Source organism: Achroia grisella, unplaced genomic scaffold (genome assembly GCF_030625045.1).
Source record: "Achroia grisella isolate CSIRO2021 unplaced genomic scaffold, CSIRO_AGI_Agris_v1 utg4116, whole genome shotgun sequence".
NCBI classification, from domain to species: Eukaryota; Metazoa; Arthropoda; class Insecta; order Lepidoptera; family Pyralidae; genus Achroia; species Achroia grisella.
The window spans coordinates 224,417-246,981 of record NW_026712845.1 but is presented as its reverse complement, the minus strand read 5'-3'; the positions used below and the strand labels follow the sequence as shown (position 1 = coordinate 246,981).

General features: G+C 33.3%; 3 protein-coding genes across 3 annotated transcripts in view; 2 read left to right on the top strand and 1 right to left on the bottom strand.

Moving 5' to 3' along the window:
- The window catches only part of LOC131844707 (NADH dehydrogenase [ubiquinone] 1 subunit C2), a 74,608-nt gene that overhangs the window by 40,701 nt on the left and 11,342 nt on the right, over nt 1-22,565 (top strand). The gene's annotated exons all lie outside the window — the stretch shown is intronic.
- LOC131844709 (beta-1-syntrophin) lies at nt 1,981-10,573 on the top strand. Its single transcript, XM_059193655.1, has 7 exons — nt 1,981-2,710; nt 4,029-4,223; nt 4,882-5,099; nt 5,184-5,269; nt 5,570-5,750; nt 6,161-6,457; nt 7,166-10,573. Exons 1-7 carry the CDS (start codon nt 2,215-2,217, stop codon nt 7,277-7,279), a joined length of 1,587 nt encoding a protein of 528 aa, XP_059049638.1. The 5' UTR covers nt 1,981-2,214; the 3' UTR covers nt 7,280-10,573.
- Nucleotides 12,752-21,723, bottom strand: LOC131844701 (retinoid-inducible serine carboxypeptidase-like). The gene is made up of 9 exons (XM_059193644.1): nt 21,649-21,723; nt 20,770-20,996; nt 20,207-20,306; nt 17,517-17,647; nt 16,537-16,852; nt 15,845-16,045; nt 15,017-15,094; nt 14,087-14,241; nt 12,752-13,635 (listed from the first exon to the last, which is right to left on the bottom strand). The coding sequence occupies exons 1-9, from the start codon at nt 21,698-21,700 to the stop codon at nt 13,573-13,575; spliced, it is 1,323 nt and encodes a 440-aa protein (XP_059049627.1). The 5' UTR covers nt 21,701-21,723; the 3' UTR covers nt 12,752-13,572.

Sequence of the window (22,565 nt, the reverse complement as noted above, 5' to 3'; positions counted from 1 at the left end):
GGATCTGTAAGATTTAAACAAGTGATACATGGTGAAAAATAAGTTCGACTGATATATTCTTTTGAATAAGAACCGAACCATGGTTTCCCTTACCATGGTTGGGTTGGTCGCTATACCCCTGTCTTAAATTATTAAAAAAATAGTACTAGACAGGACGGACTGTCTAGTATTATTATTTTAATAATTTTCAATATAATTGAAAATGATAGAAAGCCGTAAAAATTTAAATGGGAAGGCATCAATGGCCCCGATTAATTTTTCTATATAACATATGTATTGCATTTAGAATTGCAATGACTGGCTGACTGAAATAAGTCAATACTTAGCGCAATTAACGGTCGGTGAGCTCAGCCAAAGCAGACAACGCAACACCAATCTGACTTTGTTTATGTAATAGCGTGGCATATTTCTTAACTCAAATATCCGGCATTACAACCCTAGCTTCTGGATTCAATATAGGAGCCATTAAATTACTACAGTTAGCTAGAATAAAGTATCTTTTGAGAATAACATCTTCAGCTTATTTTTAAAACCTCTATCTTCGCAAAGAGAAGCGAATATATGAGTGAATATTTTTACCCAGCTTAATCTAGCTGAGGTGCCTTTCGCAATCCTAAGGTTTGCATGAATATAAATGTTATATTCTAGTTGATTTTCTTCCGGTGCATTTACGGAAACATTTATTTTCTCTTTGTCTGGAACAGGCGAAGGATTTAAATCAGTAACAAGTGGTCCCACATTCGGCGACTGTGGTAGAGGAGATATCAGATCGGGCATGTCTAATGTTATGTCTTGTGGAGATGACGACATTCCAATTAAATATGGTGATATTCTTGGAACTGTAGGTAACTGTCCCGACAAATCTCGCCTAACGTCAGTATTCACTGTATCTTCGGCGTTATCAGAATCTATTTCCTCTCTGTCTGGGACAGGCGAAGGATTTAAATCAGTAACAAGTGGTTCCACATTCGGCGACTGTGGTAGAGGAGATATCAGATCGGGAATGTCTAATGTTATGTCTTGTGAAGATGGCGACATTAGGTACAATTGAACATGGTGGTATTCTTGTTCAGGTTCAGGTTGGGCTAACTTTACTGATTTCTGTTGTGTGATGTTCTGACTTGTTGATTTATGATATATTGTAGTTAGACAGCTATTAACACATTAGGTCATTTGACTCACTATAATTATTATCACATGTTACCTACATGTGACAATAACTATAATGGAGCCAAATGATGTAAATTATAAATACAAATTTAAAAATAAAGTATGTATATAATGCATGGTCGAGATCATAAGACTAAGATCACATGAGGTAAAATCACACGTCGTTTACGATAATTGAAGTAGGTAAATACATTTTGTCATTTTTATAATATTCATGATTTATTTATGAAGTATGTTTCATTTAAATGCAAAATATCTTTAAAATGCTGCTGTTCAGCAGCGCCTAGATAACGTTGTTTGAGCATCCCTATTGAGATTACAGTCGTGAAGGGTATATATGTATATGTTTTGTAAGTTATTCCAGACACTAATATTTATCTATTTTATATATATTAGTTTTCTGTTCAGAATAGCTTAGCTGGCTATCCAAATCCCATTGGCTATGTTTATCATATTTGTTAAGCAAGCAACTCTGTGTGGGTGTACCTTCATGTACGACGACGGTGAGGCGAGTTGTCTTTTTAAAACTCCCGCGTCTATTATGAAACTTTGCAGTATCGCCATCTTGTTGCCTTTTTTAAGCATTATTTCCATTATATGTTATGATCTGCACTATTTCTAATTATACAGAATAATTTCAAATATTGATCACAAAGTACTTATAATTATAAACAATATTAAGACAATTCTTCTTTTAACTATCCTATTGAACCTTATCATTTCATTATTCTTTTAATGGGACTGTATTTCCGAACACAGACTACATATATTTGTACATGAGAGATTTCCGAACACAAGCTGGGCGGAACGTCAAATATGTATATTGATTGTGCAATTAATTTCTATTTACGCGAATAATTTTAATTAATTCCCATCTATTTACACATACAATCGAAGTAATAACATGTTAAAAATGAAGTGAATTACTATGTCGTGTCTTCCATTCTAAAAATCAATTGATGTAGGTTGTTTTGTGTTTGTTTGTTCGAGTTTCCATGATCTCGTCATTTGTTGTGATTAAGTAGCCAGCTTTCCATTAGAATTATGGTGGAAAACGGTGCATCAAGTGGGGGCAGTGATAGCCCCAGTGCAACATGCGCTCGTTCTGGTCTTCTGGAAACGTTAGTGCGTGGTGTGTGGTACAGAGTGCATTGCTCATTGGAAGACGATTATCTGAGTGTGTGTTTGGACGATGGTTACGATGCCACCACTACTCTTAACGGGACACTCAATAACAATAATGTAGAGACTCCTAACAGTGACTTCACTGAAGTACCCGAAACCATTGCAAATCAAAAACGTTTAGTGCAAGTGGTGAAGTCGGATAATAATGGCTTAGGAATATCAATTAAAGGGGGTATAGAGAACAATATGCCAATATTGATCTCTAAAATATTCAAAGGTATGGCAGCAGATTTAACGGAACAGTTGTATGTAGGTGATGCAATATTGTCTGTTAACGGTGAGGACCTGAAAGATGCAACACATGAGGAAGCAGTAAAAGCTCTGAAACGAGCAGGAAAAATGGTTCAGTTGGAAGGCAAGTATTAAATTATTGTGGTCATAATAATAACTGATTTGCAATTAATGTGTTACTATAAAGATTGATAGGTAGATTATTGCAATCTTTTTTTATGCTCAGTTATGATATTGCATACAAATTAAGGCATAAGAATGATTAAAAAATTAATATATTATAAGGTACATTTTCAATTGAATTGAAACAGTAATAATATATTATATGTGCTTACATAGTTAATTTTTTAATCATTCCTATGGCCTCTGGTAATTGACCCTATTCATTGGCTGAATTACTCATCGGCAAGTATGTCTAGATGTTAAATATATCCTGTGTTAAGTATCAAAGGAAATTTTAACTATATTTTTTTACTTAAAATATTTTAATGTGTTACAATTTTTCAATAAAATGGATATTGTACTTCTATTGATATAAATGTTTTAATTGTTAAATTTTTGAATTTATTTGTTGTTCATAAATATAATAATATTATAGTTTATAATTAATTTGTTGATGAATATTGTAGCTAATATTTATTGTAATGGAATCTAGAATTAGTTATGGCATATAAATATAATATTACAGTTCATTTCTAATTTGTATACAAACATTGTAATGATCATACTAGTAAGAATATTTCATGTGTTTTGTATATTTCTCACGCAGTTCGAAATCAAAATCATGTTATGGATAGACTTTTAGGCATTACAAATAAAGGACAACTAAACATTTACATAGATAAGTTTGAAACATCTACCATTTCAATGCTTGAAGAGTATCATAGGTTTAAAAGGCCAGCAAAATAAACCAATGTAGGTTGCAGTGTTACATGTCTAAAGCACATGATAATAGCCCATACCCCTTAATAAAAAACTCACAGGTTGATTAGGAAATTTATTATATGTTAGGCCACACTATTCTGCAACATTTGTGATGCTGTTTATTTTGTTATCATTTCGATTGTTGGTGTTTGCTATTAGATTATTGGCTATTAACTTACTTGCTATTTGATATTTTTTCATTAATGAATATCTGCAGATAAAATTAATTAATTAGTTGTCGTCATCAAGTAAGCATTGATAGAAAATAATCCTAATAAACTGTAATATTTATTGTTAGTAATCGGGGAATAAAAGTTAGATTATATTGAAACTGTGATTTTATGTGACCAAGGCAATTAATTTACTGGGATGCAATGCATTAAGTAATTGTAAATGGATGTGATGTTAATGGACCAAGAAGTGACAACCAAACTAACACATTTATTATTTAACATGTTAGTAAGTACAGAAATAAAATATGTGTATATATAATAATAATAATGTATTTTATTTTATAGTAAAATATCTGCGGGAAGTCACACCATACTTCCGTAAGGCTTCTATCATAAGTGAAGTTGGATGGGAACTGCAGCGTGGTTATATGGCAGAGGCTCCTCCGTCCCCACCGTCCCCACGCCGTCGACGTGCAGATACCCGCTATGTGCCTTTGTTGATGGCTTGTGTAGCCAAGAATCTTCGGCACCATGATCCAGGTAAGTTACAAATAAGAAATTTCATGAATTTAGTGAATTTAGAAAGTAGCCTATATATGTTGATAGAGATCAAAATTGTATTTACAAAATTGATAAAAAGTTTTACAAAAGTTAAAAAAACTGCAATACATATGCAGCCCATGTTAATCTCTGCTAAGGTATTTTTTTATAGATGAAAAATAATTTCAAGTTTATGAATTTATTAACCTAAAATTTTTTCCTCTTGTAGTGTTTATTTTAGATATGAATGGAAATAATGGATTACTCATTAACTTATGGTAGGATAGACAAATTTTATATTTGTGTATAATCCTCGTGTTATTATTATCTTTATGTGGCCCCTTTTAAATCACAATTTAGAGAATATTTTATAACTCAGTTCAGCTATATCAGCCGTTATGCAGCATGTTTTGTAAACTGTTTCAATTGTAGGATATAAATGGAAGTGTAATTACAGGATAATAGGACTGACATCCTAGTCCTCTAAACTGGCAACACATAAGGGGTATCAAGAGTGTCACATGATAACTTTATGTTATTAGAGCTGTTCATGTATATAGGTGACGTTTATCGATTAGCATCAGGTGGTCAGTCAACTTGTTTGCTCGTCTAATTACATAAAAAAATGTAAGGTACATGAAAGTTGTTATCTATGCAGAAGATCGCACGATCGAGGTTTACTCGCCGGACGGCGTACACGCGCTGGCGCTCCGTGCGAGTTCTGCGGGTGCGGCCGCGGGCTGGCACCGTGCGCTGCACGCAGCTGCACGACGAGCTGCACGTGCTGCTCTCGCGCGTGCGCGGCCACGCTTGCGTCCGCTGCTGGGAGACGTGCGCTACGCCGGCTGGCTAGCGCGCCGACCGCCGCAAGACCACGTCTGTATTCCACTAGAAAGTTCTAGGCTTAATAATATAAGCGATTTCATACCACTATATTTATATTTGAATATGATTTCGCAGATGAGCGCCTCGGGTGGTTCGGATAGTTCTGATGAAGCGGAAGGTTGGCAACCGACGTTTGTCGCCATTACAGACCGAGAATTAAGGTCAGTAAGAAAAACATGCACATTGAAAACGTTTTTGCTATTTCTAATTCATTTCTCAATCGACTTTAATAAATATTAGAATATTTATTTAACTCTACATTCTATGTATGTTCATTAGTATAGTTTAATGTATTTAGTCTATTTATAAATCATAGAAATCACAATTAGAATCAATTACAAATGTATTACACAATCAAGCCTCAGTATTTCAGTTTGATAAGCTCGTCGATGGAAATTGATGAAACTGAGGTATGCCACGAGGTCGTCAACCTCGTACAAACTGTTTTTTGTAAACGGCAGGTTGTACGAAGCGGCGCCGTGGTCGGGCGAGGCGTGGTGCGCGCCCACCGAGAGCTTCGTGCTGGCGGCGACGCGGCTCGCGTGGTGGCGCCGCGGGGGTGCGGGGGCCGGCGCGGGGAGCGGCGCGGGGGGCGGCGCGGCTGCGCTCGGCGTGCGCGCGGGCACCGCAGCCGGCGTCGCAGTACGTGTCTTAAATAATACACCTTCCCTTGTCTTTACAACCATCTCGCTGGAGTCTGTTTTATAAGACATAACTTACCTGTCTTTACACTTACTCTCTTTCACGCGGGAATCGGATTTCACACAGGAAAGAGTGCGTATGTAAATGTAGAGGAAGAGATTGAGAAAAACTTTGCTAATTTTATCTGTCCAATATTTTTTCCTTATTTCACTAACTCTCTCGGGAATTTTATATATATATAAAATCTAACAATTCTCGTGATCACATTATGTATCATTATGTTAAATTACGTTAAAATCTACTTAAACGTATAAACGTTAAATAGGTATACATACTTTTGCAGTTTGTAAACACAAAGTACCTTTCAATTCGTCGAAGTAGAGAGTACAAGTGTGTGTGGGTGTGTACAGGTGCGCGCGCTGCGTGCGGACACGCCGCACGAGCTGGCGGCGGTGGCGGGTGCGCTGGTGGACGGCGCGCACGGCGCGGTGCGGGCGCCGGCGGAGTTCTCGTTCGCGTGCCGGGTGCGCGGTGCGGGCGCGCGGCTGGCGCTGGGCGCGGCCGGCGTGCTCGTGTGGGACGCCGCTGCCTCGCTGGGCCGCGCCGCCGCACGCGCGCTCTACCGTCGCCCGCTGCACGCGCTGCGAGCTTCCGCAGACGACGACCGACACATGCTCTGGCTGCACTTCGCCGACGATGACACGCTTGTAAGTATACGCCACTAGGTATGTACGCCACGCCCTCATTGCTTACATACGTTCGACGCCGCCGCATGCAGCACGCACTCGCTAACGACACAATGACATGTTCTTGCTAGTTACGGACACCACGTTCTTACTGCTTATACACGAACATCTATCCACCATGTATCCACGCGTAACTGCCCTCATTTCCTCCGCTTACATATTTAAGCAGAGGTCCGAGCAGCACGACTTCTGCCAATTCACAATTCAACAATTTCATTTCCATCACCCTGCTTGCCCTCACTTCCACCTTTGCTTACCTATGTAAGATACTCTAGTGTACTCTGCAGAAGTCGTGCTGGCCGAAAAGCAGTGACACATATTGAGTCCGATTATATTTCATAGAAAAATTGTTTTTTTTAATGCTTGTTTGTTTATTTTATTTATGTAATTGAAGCGACACACTAAATGTCCTGATATAACTGGTAACTATCGCTTATGTACTTGAACAGCAACAATGACATTATTATGTGACAGTATACATAACCCGTAATTTTACATTCCTTCAACCAAAACACTTCCAAAGCAAGCTATACTACTACATTACGGCGGAAATAGATATGACTGAGATACTCACGATGAATACTTTTTACTAAGTCTACTTCGATAAAAATTGTTTGTTCTCCTTCCTATCTGTAAAGTCCTCCTGTGTAATGTATATTTGTTTACTAGGAGCTGGAAATGGAGGGTAGTCCTAAGCCGGCCGTATTCATTCTGCATAATCTTCTATCAGCGCGCGTTCACTCGCTACCGACGACCGAGGCGACCGAAGCAAATCCACTATAACCCGAGCCGACCAGCTAGCAAAACAATCTGGTAATCTCCTCTTGAATCTCTTATTGTCTCCGCCTATACACAAACATCCTATTAGAAAAGTGCGAAATTTATATCCACTGTTTGAATAAATGTCAAACCAATAATGAAAAGTGTATTAATATTTTTATTTGATAGCAACATTGTTATTTGTAATTTTTATTTGCATGTACCTAACATTTTCTCTCTCATTTGCTATAATACTAAATCAACTAATTATAACATTTACTTTACGAATTACCAGAAGATATGAGTAAGAACGAAATAATAGGCATTCTGTAAAATTACTCTTAATGAGGTAGTTATATAGAAGCAAAACCCTCATTTAATGGACGTTTTTTGTAGCTATATTAATGTTTTCTATGATTCAAAACATTTTTAAATTGTTTACATTTGTATGGAATGTACGAGCATAAGCATAATTTACACTTTTACAATAAAGATATAGTTAATAGAATTATTTGTCTATAGGCTCTGATTACATCACAGACATATTATGAATGTATAAATAGACGCCGCAATGTATTAATACTCACCGTCAAGGATAATAAGTGGAATTTTTTGTCGTCATCATAATTCAACAATAGTTGCTCGTTACAAAACAAAGAGACCGTGTACTAGGCGAATACAAAAAAAATCGTAGACCGGGTAAATGTTCCCTTGTCTATTTAGATTGAGGTGTATAAAAAGTACAAAAATATTTATGTTCAGTGATAGTAGGCTTAATATGTAATAGAATTAAAGCCATTCGTTATTAATTCCTATACATTTTATCCCAAGTATTTACTGAACAATTGTCGTACTTTTGTAAGTATGAGACAATATTATTTCGCCACTGCTGTAAATTTTACTTGAGTTTTAAAAATTCTATGATGTTGTTGTTTTTCTATTTGCTGTGTAGGTAGGCAAAGGTTTCTAGAACCATACAGCCATCGGTATTTTTTTTAATGATTCAGGTGGTCATAATTACAATTATGAAAATATACCATTAATGATTACATTTAACCAATTACACGTTATGTATAGGTGCTAGCTATTGCACGGAAATTCGCGTCAATTTGCTTAGGACATGTTTAATTTTTTTAACGTCGTTGTTTTGCGGCATCTATTTAATTAACTCTGTGGATTACTCTGTAAACATAAGAAATAGTGAAACATTTTTAGATGAAAAGTCTTGAAAAGATTGAACGTAAAGACAGCTTTCGTAATATGTCGTCTCGAATACTCTTTAAAATTTAAGCTTATGTTTAAAAGTTATGAGATATATGTATTAGAGTAGTAATAGAATTACGTTATTATTGCTTAAAAATATTTACCAAAAGTGAAGCAGTTCTCCCAATCTGTTAAGTAACAGTTTACTAGGAAGTGTGTGTAACAGATTATAACTAATTTGTGGAAATGTAAACTTGATATTTCATTGACTACGAGTCTTGACTGTAATTTTAAATGAAACTAAAAGGTCTAGACTACATTACAAATAATTATAATCTACTATTATAAACCGTATTTCGAAAAGCTAAGAGACCTAACTTGATATTTAAAATAAGTTGTTAACACATGCACATTGTATTTGTGCATATATTGTGTTGTACTAAAAATATTGTTTCCCTTGTTGTTATCCATTCGCGTATTTAAAGGAGTGTCGTATACATGTATGCCACTTCTGCTCGTTATTTTTATTCTGAATACATTAAGACATAACAAATTAGTATTTCAGTATCCAGTTAAAACTGGTCTATACGACCTATTCTTCTATCAACATATCTGTGCTGACTCTATTATCTAGGAATACATTATACCATATCATAATGTGGTATTGAAACCGCCTATTTTGTATATCCTATATAGGAAGACCACTAGGTCATTGTTCAGTGTCTTAGTAGTATCCAGACAGTATTTCAGCCTTTGTGACCGTTAAAAAAGTATATCATTCCATTAAACTTAAGTCTTTACATGATTAGTAAGCATGATTGAAATACGAAATGGTGTACATATCGCAACATTAGTTGGAAATGATAATAATTCAGAATACACACCAAATTAAATAGCAACACAATATATATTTGTGTTGTTACAAAATAATTAGATAACTTACCAACTCTATTAATTATAATTATCTTACTATTGTTATAGTAAGTTACATTCGATAACAATTTATAATTAATTGATATCGATAATGGTGGGACAAAGGCAGTAAGATTATGATAGTTAAATGATAAGTCCGATCAGTAGGTTCATATGAAATCTGTACCAAATGAAAACGGATTCAAGCTTATGACATCTACAGTAAAATACTCGTAATTATATAATTGATGTCGAATTACAATTTATTAAAATAATATTCTTTTCGTTATTATCGTCGAGTTGTTACGGAAAATTGCATACTAAGGAAATTTTAAAATGTCATTCTGTTACTTTATTTTTTTAATACGCATGTTAAAGACATACATTTAGAGATTGTTAGTTCAGATTAGCATACGATGTGTTTTATACCTACATGTAATTGTTATATTTAGTAATAATTTTTTGAAATATAGTAAAAATCTCGTACTCACAAGCGCTTACTTACTACTTTGACCAAACAAAATTGTTTATTATATTCTTTTTATTTACGAATTGCTCGTCTCCTAAGATATAGTAGCGCTAGTTATCTATAAAGCACGGTCATTCGCTTTGGGTATGAAATTTTTACCGTATGTTTACAGTACAATAAACTGATATTAACTTCCAAAGAACGAATCTCATGTAATTACTTTTAATTAACTTTGTATATTATGCGATCATATAAGTTTAAAAAGGGAGGCCGGAGACAAAGAAATCGAACACTAATGGTGTCATGTTGCGTATGTTTTATTCTGGAATTGAATAATTTTTTAGTTCTATTCTTACCGCGTTGCTGAGTTTCCGATTACGAATAAGACTAAGTATATTGAATTCTCAGTGTAACGGAAACTCATATAAAATAATTTAAATCGTTAAATGACACTCTATTGGTATTAGTCGTGGATGCCGGTTTATGGTGGTCATCTAACTCTTCCAATTCAGAACCCTCTCCAAAACTTGTCTAAATACTTTATGCACGGAAAATAATAACGTCCTGCCAATGGGGTAGTTTTACTTTTATCAAATTTGAAGTTTTTTGTACTAGCGCTTTTTTCTTCGTTTCATATTCACATACGCTGCAAAATGGGGTTTTCCCGCTTGGGATTTTTCACCATAGGAAATATAATATTTTGTTATATTTTAATTACTAAATAATTACAAATGACATTATAATAATATTAATATAATATATTGAATAATAGTTAGTAAAATTAACCTTAAACTTATACCTTTTACGGTGTAAGATTTTAGATATTTAATTAAACGACGGACATAAGATAGTATGTCTTCTTGTTTACCATTTTCAGTGGTCACTATCTATAAAAAACCTTCCTCATCCTAAACTTGAATGATGACTTCACCTCAATCATGGAGATACGCAGGAATGTTTGACAATAAATAAAATCTTACTTAAATGTAACGCGGTAGGAACTAATCTTAAAAGAAAAATGAAACCTTAGGTATCGATCGACTCACCAGTTTTATACAGTATAATGTTAATGTCATGTCATATTTCCTTTTATAGTAAGAGAGTAAAATAATGTGCACCATCAGTGAGACGCGCCGGCTTTCCTGTAGCAAATATTTTTCTAATTTATATGTTGTATTGTACATATGTAGACACATTGAAACATTCCCAGAATGTAGTTAATTAGAATACGCTTTAATATTTAGTAGTGGATGATTTATAATACGGGGTCGTTTATGGAGCGCGCCTGCTCGGGTTGATTCAATATTTATTTTTTCTCAAGTTTTTAAATAATAAAAGGTAACGTCGCAGTTTATTTTAGACAATTGTGGCTTTTGTTTTATCGGACTGCTATAAATAAAAAAATTCTGTCATAATTATCTGTTTTCTTTTGTTTATTTATGTCATATGTTATAATTTTTTTAATTATATTCTGTTCTTTTTAAATAGAATGTAAGTGTGTACTGTTCTAAAATAAAATATCAAACTGTTTATGATAATGTCCAGCTGTAATAATGTTGTGACTAACCCGACTGGAGGCGCTGTTTGTAAATCTCGATGTCTTGTAAGTTAGCTTAAGATTTCATTATGTATATTAAGTAGCTGATAATGACGGTCGTACGACTGAACGGGCAATATGTGAAGTGATAACGAAATTACAATGTTAGATATATTTATTTTATTAACAAAATTTTACATGTTTCATTTAAAGCAGTTATATTATACGTAGCATAATATTGTTACTCCATACTCGGCGTTTTGCTGATCTATTATAATCTACTTGTGTGTTATATTATTGTATTTAGTAATTATATAATATAAATTTGCGTGTATTGTCTAACAATTGGGTCTTTATGAAGGTGAAAATCGAACATGAACTGAACACCCGTGTAGTATATGTATTAACATATAAGTATATAGCTTTATTAACACCATAGACAAATGTTATTAGTTTTTATAAGAAAGTAATGTCATTATCAAGAAATTGACACAGAATTTAATTATTTACTATGAATAAATATTCTAATATACTGAATTACAAGTATCATCATAGTGTTTCATATTTCGAAATATCTGTTACATTATTATATTTTAAATACTGTAAACTACTAACAAATTTACAAAGAAATAAGTATCCTACACTGGTTAAGAAAAAGAAGAGTTTCTTGCTTTGATTAATAAAAAAAGCTACATTGCAGTGAACATCCTTTGTTAGACAATATCCGTATATATATATGAAGCTGTGTTGACTGTAAGTCTTTCCATTATCATAAATCTTATCAATGAAAATGTAATCATTCGCTAGTTCTAAGTAGATATCTTCGAACAATGAAGCTCTTTACTAAACTTATACTCTAGTTACCGTAACTTGTAATATTTCAAAATTAAACTAAAATTATTAAGGAACATAATATGTGTTACCATAACGAATATTTATTAACACAAAGTGTTGCCATATCACTAACTCGAAACTAATAGTAAGACGTAAAACATGTAATCTCCTAGAATTTCTACTGATGACATTCCTTCGTATGTTTTTTATCTTTAACATGAATTCTGTAATATATAAATAAATGAAAAGAATTGTGAAATTGATGTTTTATTTAAGCCGGTAACTTTATTTATTAACGCTTCTTGTGTTCTTTTTCGATTCACGAAAACAAAAGTTTGTTCAAAAATTGAATCGTTACATCGAATTTAAATTCAATTATTGTTTATTTTCGTCTTTCGATACAAGTTAGCTTTCTAATTCTTTTATCGTATTTATGAATAAAGGACGGGATTGGACATTTTGTTTATTATCTGTAACTAAGGTTGGAGACTTAGTAAGTAGAGTACTATTATCCACTGATCTCAGTCACTGATAATTATTTTATGTAGCGTACATTGTAATTTTACTTAACTATTATTTATGAAGAATATATATAAGCAGATATATTTCTGAGTAATTACCAAATAACTATGATTTATTATAGTGTAGTTACAATTAGGTACATTGTGACTAACCTGACTGATAGACTTATTATTATCGTTTAAATAAATTTAAATCTCTATATACATACTTTTTAATAATGATATAGTTTGTAAATTATTTGATCATAAAGTATGCATTTGTTTATATAAATATTAATATATGACAAATGTATAAGAATTTCATAGATATTTTTCATTTCTAATCAAATTAATAGAAATAAAATAAAGTTAGATGATTTCACTTTCAGAGTAATATTTCTATTTAGCTTTTTACTGCTTTCCACGTTGGGTACACGATATTCAATAAAGTGAAACGTGTAGGTATATATAATGTTCCGTTATTAACTAGTGTTATAAATATCTGTGCTAGTATCTACATATGAAAAATAACAAATATAATTATAACAAATTTATTTTCATAAACACGTGCGCGTGTGTACTATATTTTCTAACAATATTGATCATTGGTATGAACAATATCCATATATGCCAGAACTCAAGGATTACCACATAATAATTTTCTATCAGCATCACTATTCTTATAAAAGGTTTCTGTCTGTACGCTTAAACTCCGTAACGGATTAATGTTGTTTTCAGTAATAGATGGAGTGATTCAAAAGGAAGGTCTATCTATACGTATGTAATACAGAAAAGCTGAGAAACTTTGGGTTCAATTAAAATTGATGTACCTATATACTTAAAATGTAATTTATTAATAATATTATCCGAAGGAAGTCATATCTCGCAGGAAAGCGTTGGTCCCAGCAGGATTGTCCCTTGGTACCTTTAATAAAAAAATACGATCAATTTATTAGTATATGGCGATTCATCATTTTATGTACAACTTTGTCTTCTGACATATTTTATGTACGTGAATCACTGTTACAATTTACTATCAAATGTGTAGTGTAGTCAGTTTGTTTGCTATTCCAGTAGTATAAAAAAAAACTCGAGGTAGGTATGTCCTGTTTGCGAAGGTGTGTCTGAAGGTGGTCTATTTGTATGTGACCCCTTTAAGACTTAACAGCTAAAAGCTCAATGAGAATTAACGAAGGTACATCGTATCACAGGAACGGATATAGAATATTTTTATTTAAAAATATAAGGGAAACGGAAATCGCTTGTAACAGCAAGCATTTTATACAGTTATACAAAATGTATTATGATATTTGTATTAACAATATGATATTTCAGCTCAAATTGGAACAAGTAATAGAAAATGAATGAATACTTACACTATGTCCTGCATAATTAATCCAAAAGAATCTGAAGTTGCCGTATGACTTATAATAGCCTTCTAGTCTGTTATCTTCCCAAATAGGAAGGCGAGGTGCATTCCGGTACTCTTCAGCACCGTCCCATTGCAAACGATCTACCCACAGTATTTGACCTGAAATTTTTCGATAATTTTGTGTTATATCAGTAAGCACCGGGGTTACATCCATTTCGGTGTAACGTCATCGAAGGGATCCTAAAATATGAACCGTATATTCGGATAATGGAAGGAAAGGGATTGTTAGTAATGTGGACTGGTATTGTACAATGTTAAGTTGACCTCCACACATTGACTCTGAACACCATCCATGATAAGGTTTAGTAATTTTTCCACGATATCCTAACTGATTTGACTTTTGATCATTCGTATGAGTTATATTAACAGAAGGTCAATGATTATTGATTGAGGGATTAGATTATTAATTATCTTTTAACTGGTAATCGGCAATTCCTGATACGTTGCTCATTACGTATTCTAGTAATATACTCATACTTATGACAACTACTATATATCTATAAGTTATTTTGGCAAAGGGAGGGTGTTTATGCTTAATTGCATCGACTTTAAAAATCAGAGACTTGAGGCACCTATAAATAAAAAATGTTTATTTACACATATTTATATAAAGTAGCGACTGGTTGAATTTATATTTACCTGGGTTAATTATATACTTTTATTATTATTATACCTAGGCATAATTCTATATGTAGTTTAATTAATATTAAAATAAACTTCACTACCACCATCGACTGGAAATAGACCCAGTTACATAAAAAGATTAACTGTAATGTGCCTAGTTAATTAACGCAACACACGTAATTACCAATGAAACTTGAAAATATCGATATAGGTACTGTCTGTATCAATATTTATAGATTATGTGTCTTACCTGGTGTAGAACAAATCAGATCGAGGTTTCCGTTATACTTGGTCAGAATAATATTCGTTTCGTTCAACAGTTTCTCAACTGAAATAATATTATTATATTAGTTATGGTCCTATTATACCTTTGACTCGACCTCCTGGGTTCAATGATGAAATTGGGTTAACATACTGTTTCATGAAAGAAAAATGTGGTGAGTAAAGATCTATCCTATCTTTTGACACAGAACAACACATAAAAACAATGTTCGAAGTATTTGGTACTACTTTGATAATTCTTTTTATTTGTTTGTTGTTTTGGATGATCCTGTTTGTGTAACTTCTGTTTATATAAATGGCTAATGCCATCTATAAAATTGTATAAGTCAATGGATGCCCAGTACTGTTTCTTATTCACCTTTCCTCCTTATACAAAGGAAGAATAATCACGGTGTGATGTCATTTTGACCTCCACGCAGTTTCCCGTGGAAACCATCGTGATAAATTCTTGGTGAATTTGTCACGAAGGGCTAATGATCTGACCTCATGCTTTTTCTTATCATCATCCACTGGTGGCCCGCCAGCGTAAACCGTTAACGCTGGCGGGTGCACCATTCCATTGTCATCCATAAAAAAATCAGTATTGCAACAATTCTTAGTAACAGGGGATAGTGGCCCTATTGAACTCCACGCAATTGGCCCTGGAAACCACCACGGGTAATTCATTACAATGAATTCGTTGACGTGATTTCGTACTTATCCCGTTATACCTCGTTTAACATCGTTAGCGCAGGAGCATACACCATTCCAGTCCGCAGTGTACAAATGGAAGAAATTATGAATCTATGTTACTTACTTCCTTTGACCACTGGTTTCATGAAATCTCCTCTCAAAGCATCGAATACGGCATCTGACTGCGAACCCCAGGTCACATTTTCCGGAATCTCAAGCAGTTCTTTTACTAGAGTATTCATCAGATTGCCTAAATTCCATTCTTCATTACGCTCGGTGTTTGACACATAAGGTGAGTCGTATATCATCATGTCTCTTGCTTGCTCTGTAAAAAAGTGAGGATATAATATACTAGCTCTGCCCGCGGTTTCACCCGCGTTAAATTGAATAAAAAATATGGCCTATGTGTTATTCTGGTAAGCTACTTTAAGTTTTATCAAACTCCGTTTAGTGGTTTCTGCGTGAAAGACTAACTAACATCCATACTTACCAACTTTCGCGTTTATAATATTATTAAGATTTTAAGTTATTTTTATGTGTTTTGTGAATTGCAAACAAATTGACGATTCACCTGATAGTAAGTGGTAACCGTCGCCTTTATACATGACATGAACAAGACAGTTAAGATTTTGAATTTATCACATTATGTCACACTTTGGCGCCTTGTTTTTGCCCCTTCAATGTGTAAAGTAAAGTTTGAAATAAAAGTGTGTACTGTATTAAAATCAGTCGCGTGGTTTAGAAGTGAGGACAGACGGCCATACAAAAGTCTTTATATTATTTGTTAATACTAAAAGTAATAAAATAATTAAATACCTATAGCACTTCTTGTGTCCGGCGCTGATACTGGCATTTTTGTGAGTATATCATAAAAATCAACAGAAGTTGTGCGATTAAATACTGCCCTTTGAGTTGCAGCCCATTGTAGTGTAGAATTGACATATTGGCCTTCGTTGAACAATCTTTCAGCTTCTCTGGCCTCAGTTTGTATATGTTCATAACCTTCTTGGTCTACCAATCCGGCTGCTAATAATAGCGAGCCCCACTTGAGAGTGGAGTCCACAGGAGATATCCACGCGTTACCCATTGCTATACCGGAGAGATTCGATTTAAGGAAACCTTGGACTTCTGCCTGTTAATTTAAAATCGTTTTTAAAATTACTTCATAGAGATCATTCATAAATTTCGTTACCGTGATATTTTGACCTCTCCCCGACCTCACAGTAATGAGACCTCCCTAGTGTGACGTTACATATTTTGATATTTTTCTTTAATAGGTACTTCAAATTTTGCTATTTAATACATAAATACTATATTGAAAATAATACTTATTATATATACACATATATATTAGATTTTGAACGGTGACGTCAAGAAATTTAAGAACCTCAACCCCCGGACACAATGAACTTAACCCGCTCCCCTCATCAATGGAATGTTAACGAAAACTATATTGCCTACTAAGGGACTATCTCCCTTAGTGGGCAATATAGTTTTCGACGATTCAACATTTTTCTCTGTTCATTTGATTAGTTTTTTTTTCATAGCACAAGGAACAAACGGCATGCGGCTCACCCGATGGTAAGTGATTACCGCCGCCCAAGAACACCCGCAACACCAGGGAAATTGTAAGTGTGTTGTCGGCCTTTTAAAAAGGAATAAGCTCTTTTCTTGAAGGTTTCAATATCGTATCGGTTCGGAAATACCATTGCTGGAAGGTGATTCCACAAAGTGAATGTGCGTCGTTGTAGCATGTTATTGTTTGTATGGATAAAATAATACACATCGGTACTAACCTCGTGAACTTGTATACCCATATCGATGGCCATCTTTCCACCATATGATTGTCCATAAATATACAAAGGAATGTCTTCAAATTCCGGATTTGATGAATAAAAGCCTCTAAGCAAGGTAACGAAATCCTGTGCTGTAAGATTTATATAAACATTTTTAGACGTTAGAAAAATCTAGATAGATTTTACGTAGGTATAACTAATATACTAATAATAATATCTTAGACAATTCCCGCAGCGCCATCTAATCCCAAGCCAAGCAGAGCATGTGTTATGGTTATGGATACTAGACAACTGATAGAATTACTTAAATACATTTTTATTGTAATGAATGTAAATATGGTATATACACCAAAATATTTTTTTTTACAATTTTTGTCTGTCTGGCTAATCTTTGAATGGATGACGATTTTGACGGGACTGTTTTTGGCAGGTAGCTGATGTAATAAGGAGTAACTTAGGCTACTTTTATTTTAGAAAAATAAAATAAAATTCCACGCGGACAAAGTTGCGGGTGCAGCTAGTAAACATTATAAATAGAAAACACCTTGATTGATACAAACAATTATATTCATGAATACAACTATTTAAGCTAAAGCAATGACCCTTTGAATATCTACCCTATTAGCATTGGTTCATTTATATGCACTTACACAAAACTGTCTACACACGATATTAAAATCAAGGACAACATCGAAGAAGTTGTGAGGAGTGCCTTATATCGGTTCCTGGATCGCCTCGTGTGTTGTGAAATCGGACCGATATTACTCTTAATTTTAGTGTTGTGTGTAAGCCATTTATTGTATATAGGGTACTGACTAGTAGTCGGCCCCGCACCAGTACTCAGCCTTTTTCGGTTTAAAACCAATAGGAATAGCGCTATAACAGAAAATACCTAATCAAATTATTTTAAATAGCTTCTATGACTTCTCATTGCTAGAATTAAATCCAAACATAATAGCTACGTGGCTGCGAAGTACATTAAATATGAATCTATTTCGAAGTCATCGGCTGACGAGGCGACATGCGGCGTGCGCGCCATTTTTTTATTAGTGAGAAGCGTTCACAGAAATGGTAATTTATTTCATTTTTTTGTTAATTTTAGGCCACATTGTATTAAAATTTACATTAATTAAGACTTTTGGCATTGTAATCAATGAAAAGTATCATGTTTTTCTTAAGAATTATTAAATAATGAAGTGGCCGACTACTGGGTCCCATTTTTATATACATTATCTAGTACTCAACCACCTGGCTGACTACTGGTTTTAACGCTATTTGTCAAAAACCCAATAGTCGGCCACTAAAATAGTTAGAGTTTGTTACATGGCTGAGTACTGGTGACAGTAGACCCAGTGTTCAACCGTCCATATTTAAATTGTTTTTTATATAGTTTTTTATACAAAAAAAAGAAAAAAAGCAGCTCTAGATTCTACCAAAAGTAAAGTGACGGAGACTACAAAGAAGAAAAATTATGATTATGATAAGGAATTGATCGTAAAATACACAAAGACAGGCTGTGATTTAGTGGAAATCAAAACAAAATAAAATTAAAATTCTCAGTAATATACTTCTATATCCTGAAACTCCTGACACAGAAACCTGTAAGGAAGATAAGTGTTAATCGGCGACTTTTAGAAAGAAGAAGAAGAACTTGAAATCTTTTTAAATACTGATGTTACTAAAGAAGTTTCTAACTGATTTAAATATAAGTTAGATAGGTATTTGATTGTTGTGATTGTTAGGGCACAGTTAAGTCCTTTTAGGTTCTATGACCGGACTAATTATTTATTAATATTCTTAATCTTTAAGCTTGAAACTATTGATCTTAAGAGAGGCTGACCACTGTAGTTTTTGGCGGCTGAGCACTGGTGAAAAGTGCCTTATTTTGTTAAAAAGTATTTTTCACTTTATTAAAGGATAAATTTGTAATTTTTGTTAATTTTGTAACAAAGTTTAATAAATGAGTAAGTTAAATTATACAAAAGACTTTCAATTTATTAACTCTTTCTAATATTTTCTTATATAAGTTTGAACCCAGACTTACCACTAAAAGGCTGACTACTGGTGTCAGTACCCTAGTATCAACTCTGGGTACGTAGGTAGAGCAAAGAGACAAGGATTACGAAAGTAATAGGAGAGAGAAAGATTTGCTGTACACTTGAATATCACTGCCATATCCCACCCTTAAACCGAAACACAGCTTACAAAATCAAGCTACTGGGCGGCTAAACTTGGTGAGATGCAGATAACTCTGTACAAAGTCTACCTTTGTCAAAATAATGTAATTAATAATAATAATTATTATTATTATTATTTCAAGAACATAAAAAATATATATCATTACAATAATATTTCAGGATAATCCACATAGCGCCATCTAATCCCAAGCTAAGAACAGAACTTATGTTACGGTTACTGTACAATAATATTAAGATACATAGATATTTTTTTTGTAAATACATACATAATAAACGCCAAGAACGATAAAATCAGTTATACTCATGCATACAAATGTTTGTACCGAGCGAGGAATCGAACCCGCGACTATTGGAAGTAAGATGGTCTACTAAACCGCTATACCACTGAGGCCGTAATTATTATTAATAACTGACAAAAAAAATTAAACCTTAAATATATTTTAAAAATAGACGCTGAATATGTGCATTAGTACAATAATGCAAAAAATATACCTATTTCTTCATTGGTTACTGTCAATAATGACAAATCCTCCACGTAACTGAAGCCGGTACCAACTGGATTATCCACAAAGAGGACGTTAAAGTTTTTCACCTATAAGTGAAAGTTTTACATTAATATCCAGATAGGTACTTATTGAAATTGAAAATTAACTACACTACTCAATAGCTCCGATAATGACTTTTGTATGTGCTATATCGTATAATGTTAAAAGATACCAAAATAGCTACTAACTAGTTTGGTATCTTTTAACATATGTTTTAAATTTTTTAAAAGTGATTACATATATATAATTTATTTTTATAAGCACAGCGATAGTCCTCTCAAACTAAAGAGGATAAAATTAATACGTGACTTCTTTCGAAATTTACGGTAGTTTATAACCGCTCGACATCAAAGTCATCAAATACAATAGTGTTTCTTATTAAGATTATCCTAAATTTGCTTTTTTTACTTAAATTTACTATTAATGTATAATCGATCGCAGATTAAGATCGCAGCTCTATAAAAAAAGAGACGAAGTAATCAAGAAGATTTTGTAATGACTTATACTCGCCCAAGTGTAGTTTCTCTCTTGAAGACTTAGATCAAGTGGTCCCAATATATTAAAGTTCCCAGTCGCTGTAGAGGACCCACCAGGGCCACCTTGCAGCCATACTATCAAGGGTCTTTCAGTATAGTGTTCTACGGGTGCCGTAGTATAGAAAAGCCAGTAAAACATATGAGCACCTTCCCGAACTGTCACGTATTCGGATTTGTGTTTGTAAGAACCGTAATCGATACCTGAAAATACAAAAAAAATCTCAATAACTGGAAATACAAAAAATCTGCCGACCCAGTGTTAGTAGGTAACTGTCATATTTGTATATGGATAGCACCGCCGCTATTACGTCTTCATGTGACGCCTGTGATAGACTGCAGGCGGTGTCATTGAGAAGTACTAAATTATTATGGCTGCGTGTCCTGTAATTAGGCTTGCCAACATTTTTTTACAAGAAAAAAAGTAATCATGTCTGTGAAGAATATTAAACAGTATTTTAGAAAAATAGCATTATTTTATTACTTATTCGCACAACTTACTAATCTGATCACATCATTACTGAAAAAAACTCTTTCAGTAAATGCTGAAAACACAAGAGTAAAAAGTGTAATTTAGTGAAAAACAGTACAATACTGTTTAAAACAGTATACATAGTTGGCAACTCTACCTGTAATATTACTGCCATAACACACTCTTCACCCATAATACAACCCTACTTGGTCCGCGGCTGAAATATAGTAAATGAGTCATAAGTACACCGTCACACCAATATACAAAGTCTACCACAATATAATTATCTGAGCATTTGACCCAAAACAATAAATCGGCAATTGTCATTTTTATCAAAAATCAATAATGCATTACTAATAAGCATATTTATCGAAATGTACTTACAATTAACATAATTAATTAATAAAAGTGAAATAATGAACGTATAGCACCACATTTTGATACACCAAACTATTGTAAAGAATGTCAAAACAATTATGATAAATTAATAATGCGCTATATACTTCAGTTTCTTATCTAATCTCTTATTACAAAGATACCTAACTAAAGAGATTCAATTATAGAAAGTAATAATAAATTATTTGTAGATATTGATAAAAAAATAGTAGGTATTAAGAGTTAACAGTAAGTAATACTGATTTAGATGTAAATCTCTCTCTCTCTAACTTATTAGTTTTATCCTTTTTTTATGATATCAAATTATTGGAAATTACGTAAATAGTATTGATTTAAATTGTTTTATGGTACACATGGATATTAATAAACAAAAGGATATTTGATGACCTCTATATTGAAGTTTTTAATATATAGTATAATGTTAAAATTTATATAAATATGTATTACTTGCACGACATATGTAGGTACTTATTTTAGCCATAATAAAATTTTAGTTACACAGTTACAAAACAAAAATATTTTAGGTTATTAATTACGAATGGTTACATTAATTATGAATGGTCAGATAAAATATATCCGATCATCAAACTAATTGCGCGCCAAAACGATTCTTACCGTTTTCATTCCAAATTCAAATAGTAAAAGATATTAAAAAAATAATGTTTGACTTGCGTTCGATATATTTTGGTCAGGACAACACTTTGTTATCAATTCTTCAATCATTGATAGAATATCAGTTGCTACTACTCAGAATTAGCTGATACTATATTATCATGTAAGTACGGTACAGGGTATACATATTTTTTAGAAACAAAAGACGGTAGGATCGGCTCTTGGTTGGACAGGTTTATTTACCGAAATAAATGAAAGTGCATTTTACGTACATATACTACTAAAATCTGTTA

What these genes read in the sequence shown, in the direction of transcription:
- LOC131844709 (XM_059193655.1), top strand. Translation starts at nt 2,215, where the DNA reads ATGGTGGAAAACGGTGCATCAAGTGGGGGCAGTGATAGCCCCAGTGCA. An exon ending in AAAAATGGTTCAGTTGGAAG is followed by an intron (nt 2,711 to 4,028) that starts GCAAGTATTAAA and finishes TTTATTTTATAG; the next exon opens with TAAAATATCTGCGGGAAGTC. An exon ending in GCACCGCAGCCGGCGTCGCA is followed by an intron (nt 5,751 to 6,160) that starts GTACGTGTCTTA and finishes GGGTGTGTACAG; the next exon opens with GTGCGCGCGCTGCGTGCGGA.
- LOC131844701 (XM_059193644.1), bottom strand. Translation starts at nt 21,700, where the DNA reads ATGTGGTGCTATACGTTCATTATTTCACTTTTATTAATTAATTATGTT. An exon ending in ATTAATTAATTATGTTAATT is followed by an intron (nt 20,997 to 21,648) that starts GTAAGTACATTT and finishes TTGTATTTTCAG; the next exon opens with GTATCGATTACGGTTCTTAC. An exon ending in TTAATTATGCAGGACATAGT is followed by an intron (nt 13,636 to 14,086) that starts GTAAGTATTCAT and finishes TTTTTATTAAAG; the next exon opens with GTACCAAGGGACAATCCTGC.